This window comes from Bufo gargarizans, chromosome 3, assembly GCF_014858855.1.
Source record: "Bufo gargarizans isolate SCDJY-AF-19 chromosome 3, ASM1485885v1, whole genome shotgun sequence".
NCBI lineage: Eukaryota > Metazoa > Chordata > Amphibia > Anura > Bufonidae > Bufo > Bufo gargarizans.
Window position 1 is genome coordinate 471,336,733 of NC_058082.1, and position 18,509 is coordinate 471,355,241.

Here is an 18,509-nt window from a genome sequence, read left to right on the forward strand (position 1 = left end):
CAGGTGAACGGTGTAGGAATTACAACAGTTTGCATATGTGCCTCCCACTTGTTAAGGAACTAAAAGTAATGGGACAATTGGCTTCTCAGCTGTTCCATGGCCAGGTGTGTGTTATTCCCTCATTATCCCAATTACAATGAGCAGATAAAAGGTCCAGAGTTCATTTCAAGTGTGCTATTTGTATTTGGAATCTGTTGCTGTCAACTCTCAAGATGAGATCCAAAGAGCTGTCACTATCAGTGAAACAAGCCATCATTAGGCTGAAAAAACAAAACAAACCCATCAGAGAGATAGCAAAAACATTAGGCGTGGCCAAAACAACAGTTTGGAACATTCTGAAAAAGAAGGAACGCATCGGTGAGCTCAGCAACACTGGAAGACCACGGAAAACAACTGTGGTGGATGACCGAAGAATTCTTGCCCTGGTGAAGACACCCTTCACAACAGTTGGCCAGATCAAGAACACTCTCCAGGAGGTAGGTGTATGTGTGTCAAAGTCAACAATCAAGAGAAGACTTCACCAGAGTGAATACAGAGGGTTCACCACAAGATGTAAACCATTGGTGAGCCTCAAAAACAGGAAGGCCAGATTAGAGTTTGCCAAACGACATCTAAAAAAGCCTTCACAGTTCTGGAACAACATCCTATGGACAGATGAGACCAAGATCAACTTGTACCAGAGTGATGGGAAGAGAAGAGTATGGAGAAGGAAAGGAACTGCTCATGATCCTAAGCATACCACCTCCTCAGTGAAGCATGGTGGTGGTAATGTCATGGCGGGGCATGTATGGCTGCCAATGGAACTGGTTCTCTTGTATTTATTGATGATGTGACAGCTGACAAAAGCAGCAGGATGAATTCTGAAGTGTTTCGGGCAATATTATCTGCTCATATTCAGCCAAATGCTTCAGAACTCATTGGACGGCGCTTCACAGTGCAGATGGACAATGACCCAAAGCATACTGCAAAAGCAACCAAAGAGTTTAAGGGAAAGAAGTGGAATGTTATGCAATGGCCAAGTCAATCACCTGACCTGAATCTGATTGAGCATGCATTTCACTTGCTGAAGACAAAACTGAAGGGGAAATGCCCCAGGAACAAGACAGTTGCAGTAGAGGCCTGGCAGAGCATCACCAGGGATGGAACCCAGCGTCTGGTGATGTCTATGCGATCCAGACTTCAGGCTGAAATTGACTCCAAAGGATTTGTAACCAAGTATTAAAAAGTGAAAGTTTGATTTATGATTATTATTCTGTCCCATTACTTTTAGTCCCTTTAAAAAGTGGGAGTCCCATATGCAATCTGATGTAATTCCTACACCGTTCGCCTGATTTGGATGTAAATACCCTCAAATTAAAGCTGACAGTCTGCAGTTAAAGCACATCTTGTTCATTTCATTTCAAATCTATTGTGGTGGTGTATAAAGCTAAAAATTTTAGAATTGTGTCGATGTCCCAATATTTATGGACCTGACTGTAGCTCTGAGATTTATTCTCTACATTTAAAGGCTATGGACACCTTCTGGGGTCTTTTTTTATGATTGCATTTTACTCATTTTGGTTTAAAAATCAGTTTCAACCATTTCTGGGAAACATGGGTTAAAAATCTGTATGTCTACAAGCGGTCATTTTCCGTTTTTCTTTAAATCCCTTCATCTGATGTCTCATCTGTAGCTCTTATCTCAGATCTCCTGACCTTTTTGTACCATTTTTTTTCATGGTACAACCCCGTTAACTGCAATCTGTGCTGCAGTTAACAGCTCTGAGGATAGTCCATCTACATAAAGCAACCAGAAAGCCCCCTTTTAAGTGTTTACTGCACCATGTTCCCCCAGTACAACTGGTATATGTGTAGTATGATCTCCATCCACCAGAGGTTCTGGTAGTAACACATGAGAGGCCTAGAAAAAAAAGGCAAGTAAATTTCTAGAACCAAACAGGGAGATACAGACTGTCAACTAACGCTAAATGTGCTGGCATCAGTACCAGGATGTCACATGAGGGCTGAGGCTTGGGACAGTCGGTCATATTTACAGGGTGACGAGTGACACTGCCAGGCGTGTGTCACCACCGCCTCTGCTCTTTGTATACAAGGGGAGCTCTAACTTTATAGCAATGTAGTGAAATCAGAGCGCCTGGACTAATGTAACTGCATCCCCCATGGCGGCTAGGAGGGAGTGCTTGATATATGCACAACCATACAGTCTTCTGTAAGGTCACTGTTCTTATGTAGACCCCTATAGAAAGCCATACAACTCGCCTTCATAAAGCATCTATTATAGGCGCCTGCAAACACTATATCTTTTTTTTTTTTTTTTTTTTTTTTTTTTTTAACATAGACTTTTACTAAGTTAGAGCTCTGCTCTTGAAAAGGGCACAATCGCTTATGAGAATTTGGCACATGCACTGTATATTTAAATATCCGCACTTGAATGTCTGTAAGTTCAAGGGTGACATAAAAGGTCCAGCAAATATGACAATATGAATGTGGTAACCTGGCTGTGTGAGCTAGGAGATGATCATGTGACAGTGTGTGTTTGTTTGTGTTTGCCAGCGCTCAGCCTCCGCTCCGCTCAGTGAGCGGACACCTGAACGCTGCAAGCAGCGTTCGGGTGTCCGCCTGGCCGTGCGGATCCGTTCCGACTTACAATGTAAGTCAATGGGGACGGATCCGCTTGAAGATGACACCATATGGCTCAATCGTCAAGCGGATCCGTCCCCCATTGACTTTTAATGTAAAGTCTGAACGGATCCGCTCAGGCTACTTTCACACTTAGAAAATTTTTCTAAGTTAGAATGCAGACGGATCCACCGTTTGCATTAATATGAGCGGATCCGTTCAGAACGGATCCGATCGAACGCTAGTGTAAAAGTAGCCTAAGTATGGCTTTCTCTTAAGAAATCAATGTATATGTAAGTCCTGCTCAGGAGACGACCACCCAAACGCTGCTTGCAGCGTTTTGGTGTCCGCCTGGCCATGCGGAGCCAAACGGATCCGTCCTGACTTACAATGCAAGTCAATGGGGACGGATCCGTTTGACGTTGACACAATATGGTACAATTGCAAACGGATCTGTCTAGGGCTGAAACGATTATTCGAATAACTCGATTAAATCGAGTCAAAAAATTCATCGATGCAGTTTCCCTGCATCGAGGAATCGTTCAGATCACGTGATCACGGAGCGGGAGTGAAATTAAGCGTCTCACTCACCGCTTCCGTGCCCTCCGGAGCCAGAGAGGCAGGACTGAGCGGCCGGCACAGCTGAGGGAGGAGGAGGGAGTCTCTCCCTCCCCACTGTGCGCGGCTGCCGCTGAAGACCAAGTAGGAGGAGGAGGGGAGGGGAGGGACTGGCCACTGCACCACCAATGAATGTGCCGGCCATATCCCACAGGGTCCCCCTCCTCCCCCCCATCATTGGTGGCAGTTTCAGTTCCGATCGGAGCCCCAGCAGTGTAATGCTGGGGCTCCGATCGGTTACCATGGCAGCCAGGACGCTGCTTAAGTCCTGGCTGCCATGGTATGTTAGTGAGCAGAGAGCAGCGCATTATACTCATGTGCGCTGTGGCCGGCGGTCGCTCCTTCTCATAGGTCTGTGCGGCGCATTGCTAATGCTGTAAGCATTAGCAATCCGCCGCACAGACAGAAGAAGGAGCGACCGGCGGCCACAGCGCACGCGAGTATAATGCGCTGCTCTCTGCTCACTACTAACATACCATGGCAGCCAGGGCTTCAGTAGCGTGACTCCTGGCTGCCATGGTAACCGATCGGAGCCCCAGCATTACACTGCTGGGGCTCCGATCGGAACTGACACTGCCACCAATGATGGGGGGGAGGAGGGGGACCCTGTGGCCACTGCCACCAATGATTAATACTGGGGAGGGGGGGTTGCGTTACCAGAGGGGGCATATCAGAGGCTGGGGGAGGAGGGGGGGGAGGCAGATCAGAGGCTGGGGGAGGAGGGGGGGGAGGCAGATCAGAGGCTGGGGGAGGAGGGGGGAGGCAGATCAGAGGCTGGGGGAGGAGGGGGGGGAGGCAGATCAGAGGCTGGGGGAGGAGGGGGGGGGGAGGCAGATCAGAGGCTGGGGGAGGAGGGGGGGGGGGAGGCAGATCAGAGGCTGGGGGAGGCAGATCAGAGGCTGGGGGAGGAGGGGGGGGGAGGCAGATCAGAGGCTGGGGGAGGCAGATCAGAGGCTGGGGGAGGAGGGGGGGGAGGCAGATCAGAGGCTGGGGGAGGAGGGGGGGGCAGATCAGAGGCTGGAGGGGGGGGCAGATCAGAGGCTGGGGGGGAGGCAGATCAGAGGCTGGGGGGGGAGGCAGATCAGAGGCTGGGGGAGGAGGGGGGGGAGGCAGATCAGAGGCTGGGGGAGGAGGGGGGAGGCAGATCAGAGGCTGGGGGAGGAGGGGGGGAGGCAGATCAGAGGCTGGGGGAGGAGGGGGGGAAGCAGATCAGAGGCTGGGGGAGGAGGGGGGGAAGCAGATCAGAGGCTGGGGGGAGGGGGGAGGCAGATCAGAGGCTGGGGGGAGGGGGGAGGCAGATCAGAGGCTGGGAGGGGGGAGGCAGATCAGAGGCTGGGGGGGGGCCAGATCAGAGGCTGGGGGGGGGGGCCAGATCAGAGGCTGGGGGGGGGGGCCAGATCAGAGGCTGGGGGGGGGGGGCCAGATCAGAGGCTGGGGGGGGGGGCCAGATCAGAGGCTGGGGGGGGGGGGCCAGATCAGAGGCTGGGGGGGGGGGCCAGATCAGAGGCTGGGGGGGGGGGGCCAGATCAGAGGCTGGGGGGGGGGGGCCAGATCAGAGGCTGGGGGGGGGGGGCCAGATCAGAGGCTGGGGGGGGGGGCCAGATCAGAGGCTGGGGGGGGGGCCAGATCAGAGGCTGGGGGGGGGCCAGATCAGAGGCTGGGGCAAGCAGATCAGAGGCTGGGGCAAGCAGATCAGAGGCTGGGGGCAAGCAGATCAGAGGCTGGGGGCAAGCAGATCAGAGGCTGGGGGCAAGCAGATCAGAGGCTGGGGGCAAGCAGATCAGAGGCTGGGGGCAAGCAGATGGAGAGAGAGTGGTTAATGGAGGCTGCAAGCACCACCTTGGCATGTATAAAGTTATTGGTTTAGAGAGGGGTTAATGAAGGCACCTCCAAGGTGCTTTCATTAACCTCTTCAGACCAATAACTTTATACATGCCTAATGCCAAGGTGCTTCCATTAACCCCTCCAAACCCAATGGGCATGTATAAAGTTATTGGTTTGGAGGGGTTAATGGAAGCACCTTGGCATTAGGCATGTATAAAGTTATTAACCCCTTCAAACCAATAACTTTATACATACCTAATTACGTACGTTATTTTAAGTAGCTTTTTCTTATTAGATTACTCGATGAATCGAGAAATATAATCGATAGAATACTCGATTACAAAAATATTCGTTTACTGCAGCCCTAGATCTGTCCCCCATTGACTTTCAATGTAAAGTCAGGAGTCCCTATTGGAGTTTTCTCCAATCCGATGGTATATTCTAACTTGAAGCGTCCCCATCACCTCTATGTTAGAATATACTCTCGGATTTGAGTAAGATCGTGAAAACTTAGATCCGACAGTATATTTTAACACAGAGGCGTTCCCATAGTGATAAGGACGCTTCAAGTTAGAATATACTAAAAACTGTGTACATAACTGCCCCCTGCTGCCTGGCAGCATCCGATCTCTTACAGGGGTCTGTGATCCGCACAATTAACCCCTCAGGTGCCGCACACGTCTGCAGAATGGGTCCGCATCCGTTCCGCAAATTGCGTACCCATTCATTCTCTTTCTGCATTTCCGGAGCACGCCCCCCTCCCCCCCCCCCCCCCAGTATTAGCATTGGTGGCCACTGTGCCCCCCCAGTATTAGCATTGGTGGCCACTGTGGCCCCCCCTCCCCAGTATTAGCATTGGTGGCCAGTGCGGCCCCCCCCCCCCAGTATTAGCATTGGTGGCCAGTGCGCCCCCCCCCCCCCCCCCAGTATTAGCATTGGTGGCCAGTGCGCCTCCCTCCCCAGTATTAGCAAAACCCCCCTCCCCCATCATTGGTGGCAGCGGAGCGGCATTTCCGATCGGAGTCCCAGTTATCGCTGGGGCTCCGATCAGTTACCATGGCAGCCAGGACGCTACTGCAGTCCTGGCTGCCATGGTTACTTAGCTTATACTTACCTGCGCTGTCTGTGGCCGGCCGCAGATGCGCCGCACAGACCTGTCACTTACCAGTAGGAGGAGCGTCGGCCGGCCACAGACAGTTAATTGTACGGATCACAGCCCCCTGTAAGAGATCAGGTGGTGCCAGGCAGCAGGGGGCAGTTATGTACACAGTTAATAGTATATTCTAACGTGAAGCGTCCCCATCACCATGGAAACACCTCTGTGTTAGAATATACTGTCGGATCTGAGTTTTCACGATCTTGAAAACTCAGATCTGAAAAAGCTGTTATGCAGACAGATCCGTTCTGAACGGATACCATCGTTTGCATTATAGGTGCGGATCCGTCTGTGCAGATACAAGACCCATCCGCACCGAACGCAGGTGTGAAAGTAGCCTTATTCAATAAAATGTATCTGTATAGCGGCACCTGCTGTTTGTTTTTTTTTCTTGTCCAACTCACTGAGGTGGTTGAAAGCGCTCAATTTAAAGGCTATGGACACCTTTGAGGTAATTATGTTTTATGATTGCATTTTACTCCATTTGGGCTAAAATAATTGTTTCATTTGATCTTTATTAATAATTTTCAACTGTTTTTGTGATACACGCAGTTAAAAATAAGTCTATTTGCAGACCATTCTTCCTGAGTTTTGTTATCTGATGACTCATGTGAGGCCTTGATCTCCTGACCTCATAAATGATGATCATAGCCAAACTCTTATCAAACTGATAACAGTAAGGGCTCATGCACACGACTGGTCCGCAAAAAATACGGATGACATCCGCGTGCGTTCTGTATTTTGCGGAACGGAACAGCTGGCCCTTCATATCCCTATACTTGTCCGTAATGTGGACAATAATAAGACATGTTCTATTTTTTTGCGGAACGGAAATACGGACGGAGTAACTTCAGTTTTTTTTTTGTTTGTTTTTTTTGCGGACCCATGGAACGGACACGGAAAGAAAATACATTCGTGTGCATGAGCCCTTAGGGTCCATTCACACGTCTGCAGAATGAGTCCGCATCCGTTCCGCAAATTGCGTACCCATTCATTCTCTTTCCGCAATTCTGGAGCACGCCCCCGATCTTCTGGTCCACGACTCCGGAAAAAAATTGCGGACAAATATAGGCAGTTCTATGGGGGTGCTGGCAGGGTGTATTGTGGACCCTAAGGCTACATGCACATGACCGTATGTGTTTTGTGGTCCACAAATTGCAAAAAAAAATAATGATGACATTCGGATGCCATCCGTGTTTTTTTTTTTTGTTTTTTTTTTTCCCTTCATTATAACAATGCCTAAAACGGACAAGAATATATCTCTGTGACATAGCAAAAGCTTTTCAAAGTACAGGCACACTTTAAGGCTACATGCACACGACCGTATGTGTTTTGCGGTCTGTATCGCATCTTTTTTCTCATTTTTTGCGAAACACATTGAAATTAATGGGTCCGCATCCTATCTGCAAAAAAAAAAATGGAACTGTCACGGAAACAAACAACGTTCGTGTGCATGTAGCCTAAGGCCTAGTTCACACGAACGTATGGCTTTTAAATATTTTTGCGGTCTGTTTTTCACGGATCCGCTGTTCCGTTGTGTTTCCTTTCCGTTCCGTTTTTCCGTATGCCATGTACAGTATACAGTAATTACATAGAAAAAATTGGGCTGGGCATAACATTTTCAATAGATGGTTCAGAAAAAACGGAACTGGTACTGAAGACATACAGATGCATTTCCGTATGTGTTCTGTTTTTTTTACGGACCCATTGACTTGAATGGAGCCACGGAACGTGATTTGCGGGCAATAATAGGACATGTTCTATCTTTCAACGGAACGGAAATACGGAAACGGAATGCATACGGAGTACATTCTGTTTTTATTTGCGGAACCATTGAAATGAATGGTTCCGTATACGAAACACAAAAAACGGCCCGTACACTCGCAAAAAAAACGTTCGTGTGAACTAGGCCTAAGGCTTACATAAGTGTTTATGAGGTCAGGAGATCTCAAGAGTGATAGTCTGCAAATAGAATAACTTTAAACTGCATGTATCACAAAAATTGCTAAAAATTTATTTAAATTATTTTTAGCCCAAAATGACTAGAATGCAATGATAATAAAAAATAATTGCCCAAACGTGTCCATACCCTTTAAAACTGTCAACCCCCTTATCTTATGTCAAAAGCTGTGGCTGTTACAGGGAAAGAGCTGCAGCAGAAAGGACTAGGGATCGACTGATTTATAGATTTTTTTTTTTTTTAATTTTTTTTTTTTTTTTTTTAGGGCCGATACCGATAATTTGTGAACTTTCAGGCCGATAGCCGATAATTTATACAGATATTCTGGAAATTTTCATTTAAAGAAAAATAATAAAAAATTCCTACACAAATCTGCTTAAAATTAATGTTTATTATTAATGTGTAGTTTTTTGTTTTTGTAAAAAAAAAATTCATTTATACTTAATATTTTGGTTATTTATTTTTTTAAGTTTTTGTTTGTTTGTTTTTTTCTAACTTTTAGCCCCCTTAGGGACTAGAACCCTTGTCCTATTCACCCTGATAGAGCTCTATCAGGGTGAATAGGAGATCACACTGTCCCTGCTGCTCTGTGCTCTGTGCACACAGCAGCATGGAGCTTACTATGGCAGCCAGGGCTTCAGTAGCGTCCTGGCTGCCATGGTAACCGATCGGAGCCCCAGGATTACACTGCTGGGGCTCCGATCGGAGGAGCAGGGGAGAGGGGATCATGTGGCCACTGCCACCAATGATTTAATACTGGTGGGGGGGCGCACTGCGCCACCAATGTTTTTAATGTGGGGGGCGCACTGCACCACCAATGATTAATACTGGGGGCTTAGGGGGGCCGCACTGCGCCACCAATGAAGTTAAATCTCTAATTTATTCATATACAGGAGGCAGGAGCTGCAGAATGACATAGCCGGCTCCCGACCTCCTATGAGCGGTAGCTGCGATCCGCGGCACCTGAGGGGTTAACCGAGGATCGCAGCTACAGCTCATAGAGGTCGGGAGTCGGCTATGTGATCCTGCAGCTCCCGCCTCCTGTTCACAGCCCCTCCCTTTCTCTTGTCCCCTGTCCTCCCATTGGCTGCAGCAGCAGCACAGGGGGAGGGAGACGCTGCTTCCTTCTCCCCTGCTGCTTCCTTCTCCCCTGTGCTGCAGAGGGAACACGGAGAGCGCTGTCAGCAGCGCGATCTGTGTTCCCCATAAGTTATCGGAATATCAGCAAAATAAATGCCGATACCGATAACAGTCAAAATCCTCAATATCGGCCGATAATATCGGTAAAACCGATAATCGGTCGATCCCTAGAAAGGACACTCCGCTTGAGCTGCCAGCTTGATATAAATATAGCAGAGCAATGAATGGGAAGATCTCTGGATCCATGTGAGGTACAGGGCTGGTTCTAGCTTTGTTAGAAATAGTCATGTTTTTTATGGTGTTTTGATTTAAATTTTTTACATCAAATATGGCATTTAAATTTGTTGCTGTTGCACAATCGTATTCCATATTTTCTCCTGCTACAACTACTGCAGGTCAGGAGAGCAGGCAGCTTGCACATAAGTTTTGCAGCTTCTCAAAAAGTCAGAGTTGATAAATAAAGCTTAATACCAAAACAGCTGAACTACCAAAACTGTCATACTAGGTGCAAAGCACAAGTAGGTCGGTCACAACATATTTGGAAGTTTGTCTAAGTATTAGTTCATCAGGAAATGTCGGTTTGCTCCAAAACTACACCCAAAACACTAAAATAGTATAAATAATGATAAATGATATTAAGGCCCCCATTAGTGTATTGCCAGACAGAACCAGTTTGATGTGTATAGTGCGCTCCTGACTCGGTCCCTCCTGTGACAGAGGTTAGAAGATCTGAGAGACTGGCTGCACGTTAGGTTATCTGACAGCTTAGGGCCCTTTCACACCTGCGTTATAGTCTTCCGGCATAGAGTTCCGTCGTCGGGGCTCTATGCCGGAAGAATACTGATCAGGATTATCCTAATGCATTCTGAATGGACAGTCCGTCCTTCAGGATGCATCAGGATGTCTTCCATTCCGGAACGGAACGTTTTTTGGCCGCAGCAAATAGCGCAGCATGCTGCGCTTTTTGCTCCGGCCAAAAATCCGGAACACTTGCCGCAAGGCCGGATCCGGAATGAATGCCCATTGAAAGGCATTGATCCGGATCCGGCCTTAAGCTAAACGTCGTTTCGGCGCATTGCCGGATGCGACGTTTAGCTTTTTCTCAATGGTTACCATGGCTGCCGGGACGCTAAAGTCCTGGCAGCCATGGTAAACTGTAGTGGGGAGCGGGGAGCAGCATACTTACCATCCGTGCGGCTCCCGGGGCGCTCCAGAGTGACGTCAGGGCGCCCCAGGCGCATGGATGACGTGATCGCATGGATCACATGATCCATGCGCATGGGGCGCTCTGACGTCATTCTGGAGCGCCCCGGGAGCCGCACGGACTGTAAGTATGCCGCTCCCCCGCTCCCCACTACTACTATGGCAACCAGGACTTTAATAGCGTCCTGGGTGCCATAGTAACACTGAAAGCATTTTGAAGACGGATCCGTCTTCAAATGCTTTCAGTACACTTGCGTTTTTCCGGATCCGGCGTGTAATTCCGGCAAGTGGAGTACACGCCGGATCCGGACAACGCAAGTGTGAAAGAGGCCTAATCTGTTTTTACTTGTTGCAGTGTTGTTGGTAATGACCTCACCTCTCGTCTCAGGTGTAGCTTGTGGTCATTACTGCTCCCCTGTTTAGTCTGGACTCGCACTTCATACCATGCGGTTGATATTATCTGCCTGGAGTTGGCAGAGCTGGTGTGAGTTCCTCATCTGTGTTCCTGCTTTATTTTGATCTATTTTCTATTGAAGATAAGTGTACTTCCCTTTGTATTTTGTTGTTCCCATTTGCTCGTTGTTTCCTAGGCTTCAGGGAGACCCTAGTTCGTTCATCTGGGAAGGAACCAGTGGTCTCACACCATGTCACTACTCCTAAGGCTTTCCAGGGTTTCTAGGGCCTAGGTTTCCGGTGTATGTATATTCTCACCTTCAGGGTCTATTCATACTGACAGGAGTCAGGGCTAGGTTTAGGGTTTCCTAGGTGGTGACCTCGTTTCCTTTTCTCTAGCCGTGAGGCCTAGTTTCTGGTCATTTTCCTTCTGTTGTCATTCTGGTGTTCATCCCCTCCCCCCACTTTGTGACACTCTCCTACAACAGGGTGAAGTAAATATTTTCGACCAAACCTTTTGCTCTCCCAGGGGTTAAGCAACTGGGAGTGTCTGGGATCGTCTCTCTCCTCCTTCCCTGTATAGGGTAGTCTGGAGAGATGGCTGTTGGCTGAATGGCAGCTATTGAAGGTGTGTGGTGGGTATTAGAGTTGGCTTTACAGTCTCTCTGCTGCTGGACATCGAGGTTTCCGTCAGGATTACTGAAAGGTTCTGTCTGTTGTCACATGTGAGATATGATCTGAGTAACTCGCCTGCTCTATAGGTTTGGTATGTTAAAGTTGTTTTATCTACACATACTTGTGCTAAGAAAGCGGTATTTAGCGGCCTGCCTACATCATATAGGCAGATGCTAAACAGGAATGAACGCCTCTACTGTCGGAAAAACACACACACACACACACTGCCAAATATATAGAAACTACAACTTCATCTTCATTCATAATTGGATAATAAAGTACAAAAATATGAAATCAGCCGACACAAACCCATGATGACTGTACCATCATGTAAACTGCAACCTGCATAGCGCACACAACCTGCATAGCGCGTACACAAAGATGTATATTGATGAAAATATATATACCAAACGATGGCACAGCCCCGACACATGTTTCGCTGTCACTTTCTCCGGGGGGGGGGTTAAGGTGTGTGTTGAGGGGTACGCTGTTCATAAATACCCAGGACCAATCAAAAGACAAAAAACACATAAGTTATTAAATGTGTGATAATAAGCTACAGAATTTGCCTATCGGAAGGAGTAGGTCAGGATCCTAACTGTTAGCTTCCGGATGCTAAAGCCCCAGCCATCATTTGACTTCAGTGTATCTGATGTCAGGCTAGTGACTGAGCCTCCTCCCGCTTGGACTTAGACGTCCAATGCTAGCAACATGTACAGCGCCTCAAAAGATGCACTGGCGCATGAGCATTGCATTAGCAAGCTCCAGCAATCCAGACTCAGCCAGTGCAGCAGTCAGGCGCATGCGCAGGTATAATCTACTCCGCTACCCATGATGTTATTAAATAGAAGTATGCATGCTATACTATATCGGATGCTTTTAAAAAAAAAAAAAAAAAAAAAGGATGCATAGCAGGATGACCAAAAAATTTGCCCTATCTATATATACTACTCGTGTAAATAAATATACAGGCCTATATAAAGTGCATGAATAAATGGCGAATCACAAAGTGAACACATTAAGTGATGTGCACAGTGAAAACACAAAAAAATGAAAACCAATAGCATAAATAATATATAGTTATGTAAATTCACAAAGTGATGAAATAGCCCCTGCTACATATTGGAACCATATTACATCAATACACATAGGACCTCAATACTGAGGACAAAGATAAAGTGCTAGCGCTAAGCCCCTAGTTATACCACCACCCTGTACTAGTGGGACCACCACCAATCAAAAATCAGTCGACTGCTGGCCAACCCCTTTAACGTCTCTCTCTCTAAGTACTGTATGAAAGGCCAGAGTCCTCAGGAGCAGCACTTCGTTCTGGAACCTTGGGGAGCACCTCAAGTGTACGATGCCTTCCACCCTGATATCCATATGTGTTAATGGAGCCGATGGACATGCTTTGTCGTTCTGAGAGAACCCCTTTAATGCTAACCACAAATATGATGCACCTGTAAATTTAGTCATGTTGTTTCTGCATATTCCTGAAGCGAACCATCTTGTAGAAATCTTGTGAGAACTTGTAATTTAGCAGGCCATACACACCCAATAGCCAGACGTACGGCATACATATTAGGACATCCTCAGACATCATCCACAACTCCATCCTCCGTCAGGCAAAACTCCATCAGTCCTCCTCCGTCAGCCCAAACTTCCTCCTACCTCAGCTAAAACTCCCTCATCCAAAACTCTTTCCTACCTCAGACGTCAGCCAAAACTCCCTCCCCTAACTCAAAAGTCCCTCGTTCCTCAGACGTCGGTAAAAAAATAAAATACTTCCTCCATCAGCCCAAACTCCATCAGGGGTCAGCCCTCAGCCCAAACTCCATCAGCCGTCAGAGGTCAGGTGTAAAGACATCGGGTGTCAGACATTGGTTGTCTGGGGAGGGGGCGGCACAAACAGTGGCGTACATACAGGGGTCGCAGTTGCCTGTGGACCCCCTGGCGGCAATATTTGGTAGGCGTTGCCACACAAGATTACGAGGAGGACATTGGCACCGTCACGCAGATGTTTCTGACACTGTCACTGCACTGACTGCTGGCATTTTGCCAGCAGCTTGAGCCGCAATGTGGTTGAGCGGGGCAACAATAATTTCTGCGCGACCGCCCACCCGCGCAGCTTAGAGGGAACACTGACTGCAGGGCCAGGGGGGTCCACAGGCGGCCGGGCCCGGTCGCAACTGCGACCCCTGTATGTACGCCACTGTTTGTGCCGCACCCTCCCCAGACAACCAATGTCAGACACCAGATGTCTAACATCAGACGGCTGATAGCGTTTAGGCTGAGGGCTGATGGAGGAGGTATTATTTTTTTTACTGACGTCTGAGGGACTTTTGAGTTAGGGGAGGGAGTTTTGCCTGACGGAGGAGGGAGTTGTGGATGATGTCTGAGGATGTCCTAATATGTATGCCGTACAGACGAACACTGGTGGTCTCTACAGCTACTTCTCCTAACTCCACCGTGAACATGCACCCTCAGCCTGAAAACCCGAGATTTGCTTTCTTTTTTCTAGTCTGCACTGGAAAATTAAAACCATGAATGTGATTGATGGCTACAGACAATTCCTCCACAATTATCAGCACAAGTTTTGATACTTGAGACTTATGACCATCAAGTTCAAGAAAGGGATGGGCTGAGATGTGAACAAAGGAAAAGGGAGCGGGAATCCAGAATCCTGCACATTTACCCAAGCATGATTGTTATTCTGTTTCCTACTCTAGCTATTGGCTTAGTGTAGATTTTGAGTTCATAGCATATATCATGTACAGAAATTACTTAAACTGTTCTCCTTCCAGACAACACCAGTAAATATGATTCCCGTGATGTGGAAAGACTACAGAAGGACGATGCCTGGGTGGAAAGTTATGTGTATTGGAGGCGCAATGTGGTAGAGGATGCACTGAAGATGATTGATGAAAGCTTCCGATGGAGAAAAGAAATAAACATTAACGGTAAGCTTCCCTAGACGGCAATTGCAATGAATGGTAAGCTGGTCGTAGACTTGGGCCTATTTTCATGTTGCCGGCAATATTTCCGCAGAGAACAAACAGCCTGCCGGAGCTATCTGGATCCTGCATTGCCTGACGTTACTAGAATGCCTGCTGTCCCCATCAACTATAATTTGGGATTTGACCAGACAAATACCGCTGCACGGACATTTCGGTAACGTCATGCAATGCTGGATCCATCGAGCTCTGGCAGGCTGTTCTCTGCTTTGACCAGCCAGCCAAGACTCCTGCCGGCACTGTGAAAGAAGCCTTATCCAAAAGCCCTTCAGTATAAAATCGATGGGGGTCCAAATCACCTCTCCTGGTCAACTGAAAGGGCTGTGATGTCCGAGATGAAGCTACAATGCCCTGTGCATCCGCCAAGTATAGACAGCCAGTAAAAATTTAGAGGCCACAGCATTTACCTGAGCTCCAAAGCCAATTTTAAATTTTTATTTCTAAGCTTAGGCCATCGATTTCATAAACCTTAAACCCCATTTAAGGAACTGACGCTAATCGGTAGTCATGAATGTCATCATGGGGAAGATTTATTAAAGGGGTTGTTCACCCGAGAGGAAGTTTTCTACAGACCCCCTAGAATGTCCGGACCTGCCGTGGTAATCATACTTGCCTGATCCCCCACTGCTGGGTTCTGACATCATCGCTGGTTCTGCAGGTCCTTGACCTCCCAGTGTCTAAATCTTGTTTTGACACCTGTCACATGACCAGCTGCAGGACAGTCTTTGGGTGACGCCTCATTAGCTGCAGAGGTCACAACTCGAATCAAATAGTTTGTTGATTTGGGCCAGCGATGCAGAAGGGATCAGGTAAGTAGGTAAGTATGATTACCACCATGACACATGCTATATTAGCATCATGATTCACAAACTTTTTGTAATTTTGGCTACATATCAAAGGAGGTGAGAAGAGGAAGACTGTAGGGGGAGGGGAAGTGCCAACCATTGCGTGACATATTTACTATAATTTACTCCAGAGATTTGAGTGAATTATAGATTGTTGTATTGACAACCCTTGCCCTCTGCTGCCCCGCTACTCTTGGGTGGGCATGGGGGCAGTGCTACTCAACCATCTGCTTCCTCTCCCGACCTGCATCCCGGGCCCGTTCTCTGCTTTCTTCTTGGCGGCGACAGTCCCAGCCACCGGCATCTTCTGTGAGTACTGCAGGCTAAGGCCTGCATCCTGTTACTAAGGTCTCCTGGTCTGTTACTTGTGCTCACTCCTGTTCCCTTTAAGGGCCAGTGTGCGTGTCCAAATTCTTCCCTAACCAATGACTGGCAGTCCTTGGGTACTCGAGTCACATTGTCCAGTTGGAGGGTGCCTAATCTTTAGGTTCCCTTGTGACCAGCAAAAGTGTATTCCTGTCTGACTGACCATGTACCATACTTCAGCTTGACTACTGACTTCTAGCCGCCTATCCAGACCTTAGCCTGTTTCTCGGATGAAACTACTGTCACCTGCCCTCACCTCGGTCTTGTCTCACGAATATACTAGTACACCGCCTGCCATGATCTTAGGCGGTCTCCTGGCTACATCTATTGCCTGACCTTTCAGTCCCTGCACCATTGTCTCTGAGCCCTGTGGGTCAGCTGCCAACTACACTCGAAACTACTCCAGGAGGTAGCGACTTGGTTGGTTCCCTGCAGCGAAGTCTAGATCCCTGTGTAGGGGTTAGTGCAGTGTTTTTTGTCCAGCCAATTCTCGGCATGTTTGCTGGGTAGCGGTTGGATCTCCGTGGGTAACCATTATAGTTAATTTACCGGCGGGTATCTGGTAGCATCTGGACATCTTCGGAAGGCTTCACCCTGCTGCAACAGCCTGCGGAGATGTCTAACGCAAATGGGAAATAATCCTAAGAGTCCCCATAAAACTTCAGTCCTTTTTTTTTTTTTTTTTTTTTTTTCATTCCTCTATTATATCTAATGGAAATGTTTTGAATAAACTCAGTTTTGTTATTGATTTTTATTTTTTTATTTTTTTATTTTTTTGACTCTTCTGGTCATTTACGGCATAATCACAGATATACCATAAATGTCCAGTAGGACCAACACCTATCAGACGTTTATAGCCAATCCTGTGAATATGTCCAGATGGGACAACCCATTTAATCAGAGATCACTGGGACCTGATATGGAAAATATATAAAATACTCTGGACTATTGGACGGCTGTAGAAAGGTAAATGGAGCTGATGGAAATCACTGATCAAACACTAAAAGCGGCCTCAGACCTTCCTATAACGTCTTGCCGCACATGGTAACCTGCAGTATAGTCAGACATATACAGGATTTATGCCGTGGCTGTGTTTGTATATTCTATATTGATTTTTAATTGTCTGTTTCATAGCACTAACAGAGGCCCATAGAACCTGGATTGTTGCACTTTATCACACCTGATTTATGGGGAATGCAAAGTCGGATTTCATTTCCAGCGATCCAACGTGCGGCGTGCCCGTAATAGAAATTCAATATTTTAGCAGACAGTAAAGAGACAATGGCTGCGTTATAACATTAAAGTCTTCTGATTTGTGCCTCCTGTGCTTCACTATTCACAGGAGAAAGCCCAATTCCCTGTTGACATTAATCATTAAACACACATTTTTCATTCAAAAGACAAGCTGCAATTCACAAGCCGGGATTTTACCTTCCTTTTGTTATATTAGTAATTTTCATAACCTCTAGATATCCTTGCCTAGAAAAGTTCCCCCAACAGCAAATTAGGAAAGGTGCTTCAAACCGTACTTGCTATCAAGAATTTTACATTTGAGTTTTATGTGTGTATATAGATCATATATATAATGATCTAAACAAGCATAAGGATCTCGGCAAGTGCAAGGACCAATATTGCAGTGGTTAGTATCTAACAAAGGGTTGAGCAATTAGCAAATCAGCGATAGGCTCATGGGCACTCGAGGTTAATTGATACGTGTGGTCCGATCCCCAACTGTAGCTCAGATTGCTGAAAAACTTAGAGGTTCTCCACTACTTGGATATTGATGACCTATCCTCAGGATCAGATAGGTGGGGGTCCGATGCCCTCACTGATCAGCTGTTTCGAGCATGATACAGTGCAAAAAACAAAGTTAGACCAGAACCTCCAAACAGCATAGAAAAAAGGACTTCAGGTGCACGCTACCATGGCTGCAATGTAAAAGCCAACAAGAAGGACAAGACACAGACAAATGCTAATAACGTGAATACTATACTTACTTTATGAAAATTAGAAGCTCTTTGCGCAGCCTTTTTGATCAAAATTGTGTCAGGCCCATCTACTAGTGACAAGGTAGCTTCCAACAGACGGCACCTACACTAACTGAATCTAATGGATTCTACATTGCCCTGAAATTTTGTAGGCCAAAAGCCCAGGAGAGGCAAGTCTGGTAATGTAGGTCCCGTCTGTTAGAAGCCACCTTGTCCTTGATAGAAGGGCCTAAGACAATTTTATCCACAAATGTGCACAAAGAGCTTCTAATTTTCATATAGTAAGCACAGCAGTAATGCAGTTTACAATTATCCATTTCTCTAGCATGCGTCATGTGTTAGCATGCGTCTTTGTGTGCTGCTACTTGTAGTTTGTGGAAACCTATACAGTGGACAGAAGACTACATCCACTGTGTATATTCCCTTGTCAGCGTACTACATCCTACCTTCCATTCAATTGAATAGAGTTGAGCTGCAGTACCCCGGCACAGTCACTAAACCGTAGACTGAGCCTTCTGCTTTTGGCTTAATTTACTTTACAGTGCTGTACTGCCGAAAAAACAGACGATCAGTGGAGGTGTCGGTCTGTCGGACCCTCACCGATAAGATCCTGAGGATGGGTCATCGATGTCTAAGTACAGGAAAACCCCCTTAAGGCTGAACACCTTCAGGGGTCATGTGGAGTCCATACCTCAACAGATTAGTGTT

At 47.1% G+C, this 18,509-nt stretch overlaps 1 protein-coding gene across 3 annotated transcripts in view; it reads left to right on the plus strand.

Moving 5' to 3' along the window:
• Positions 1–18,509, plus strand: part of MOSPD2 (motile sperm domain containing 2) — a 164,301-nt gene that overhangs the window by 72,157 nt on the left and 73,635 nt on the right. For all 3 annotated transcript variants that reach the window (XM_044283710.1, XM_044283711.1, XM_044283708.1), the window contains exon 3: positions 14,393–14,548. In XM_044283710.1, the coding sequence (XP_044139645.1) occupies positions 14,503–14,548 (46 nt within the window). In that variant the 5' untranslated portion in view covers positions 14,393–14,502. The remainder of the gene's footprint in view (positions 1–14,392; positions 14,549–18,509) is intronic.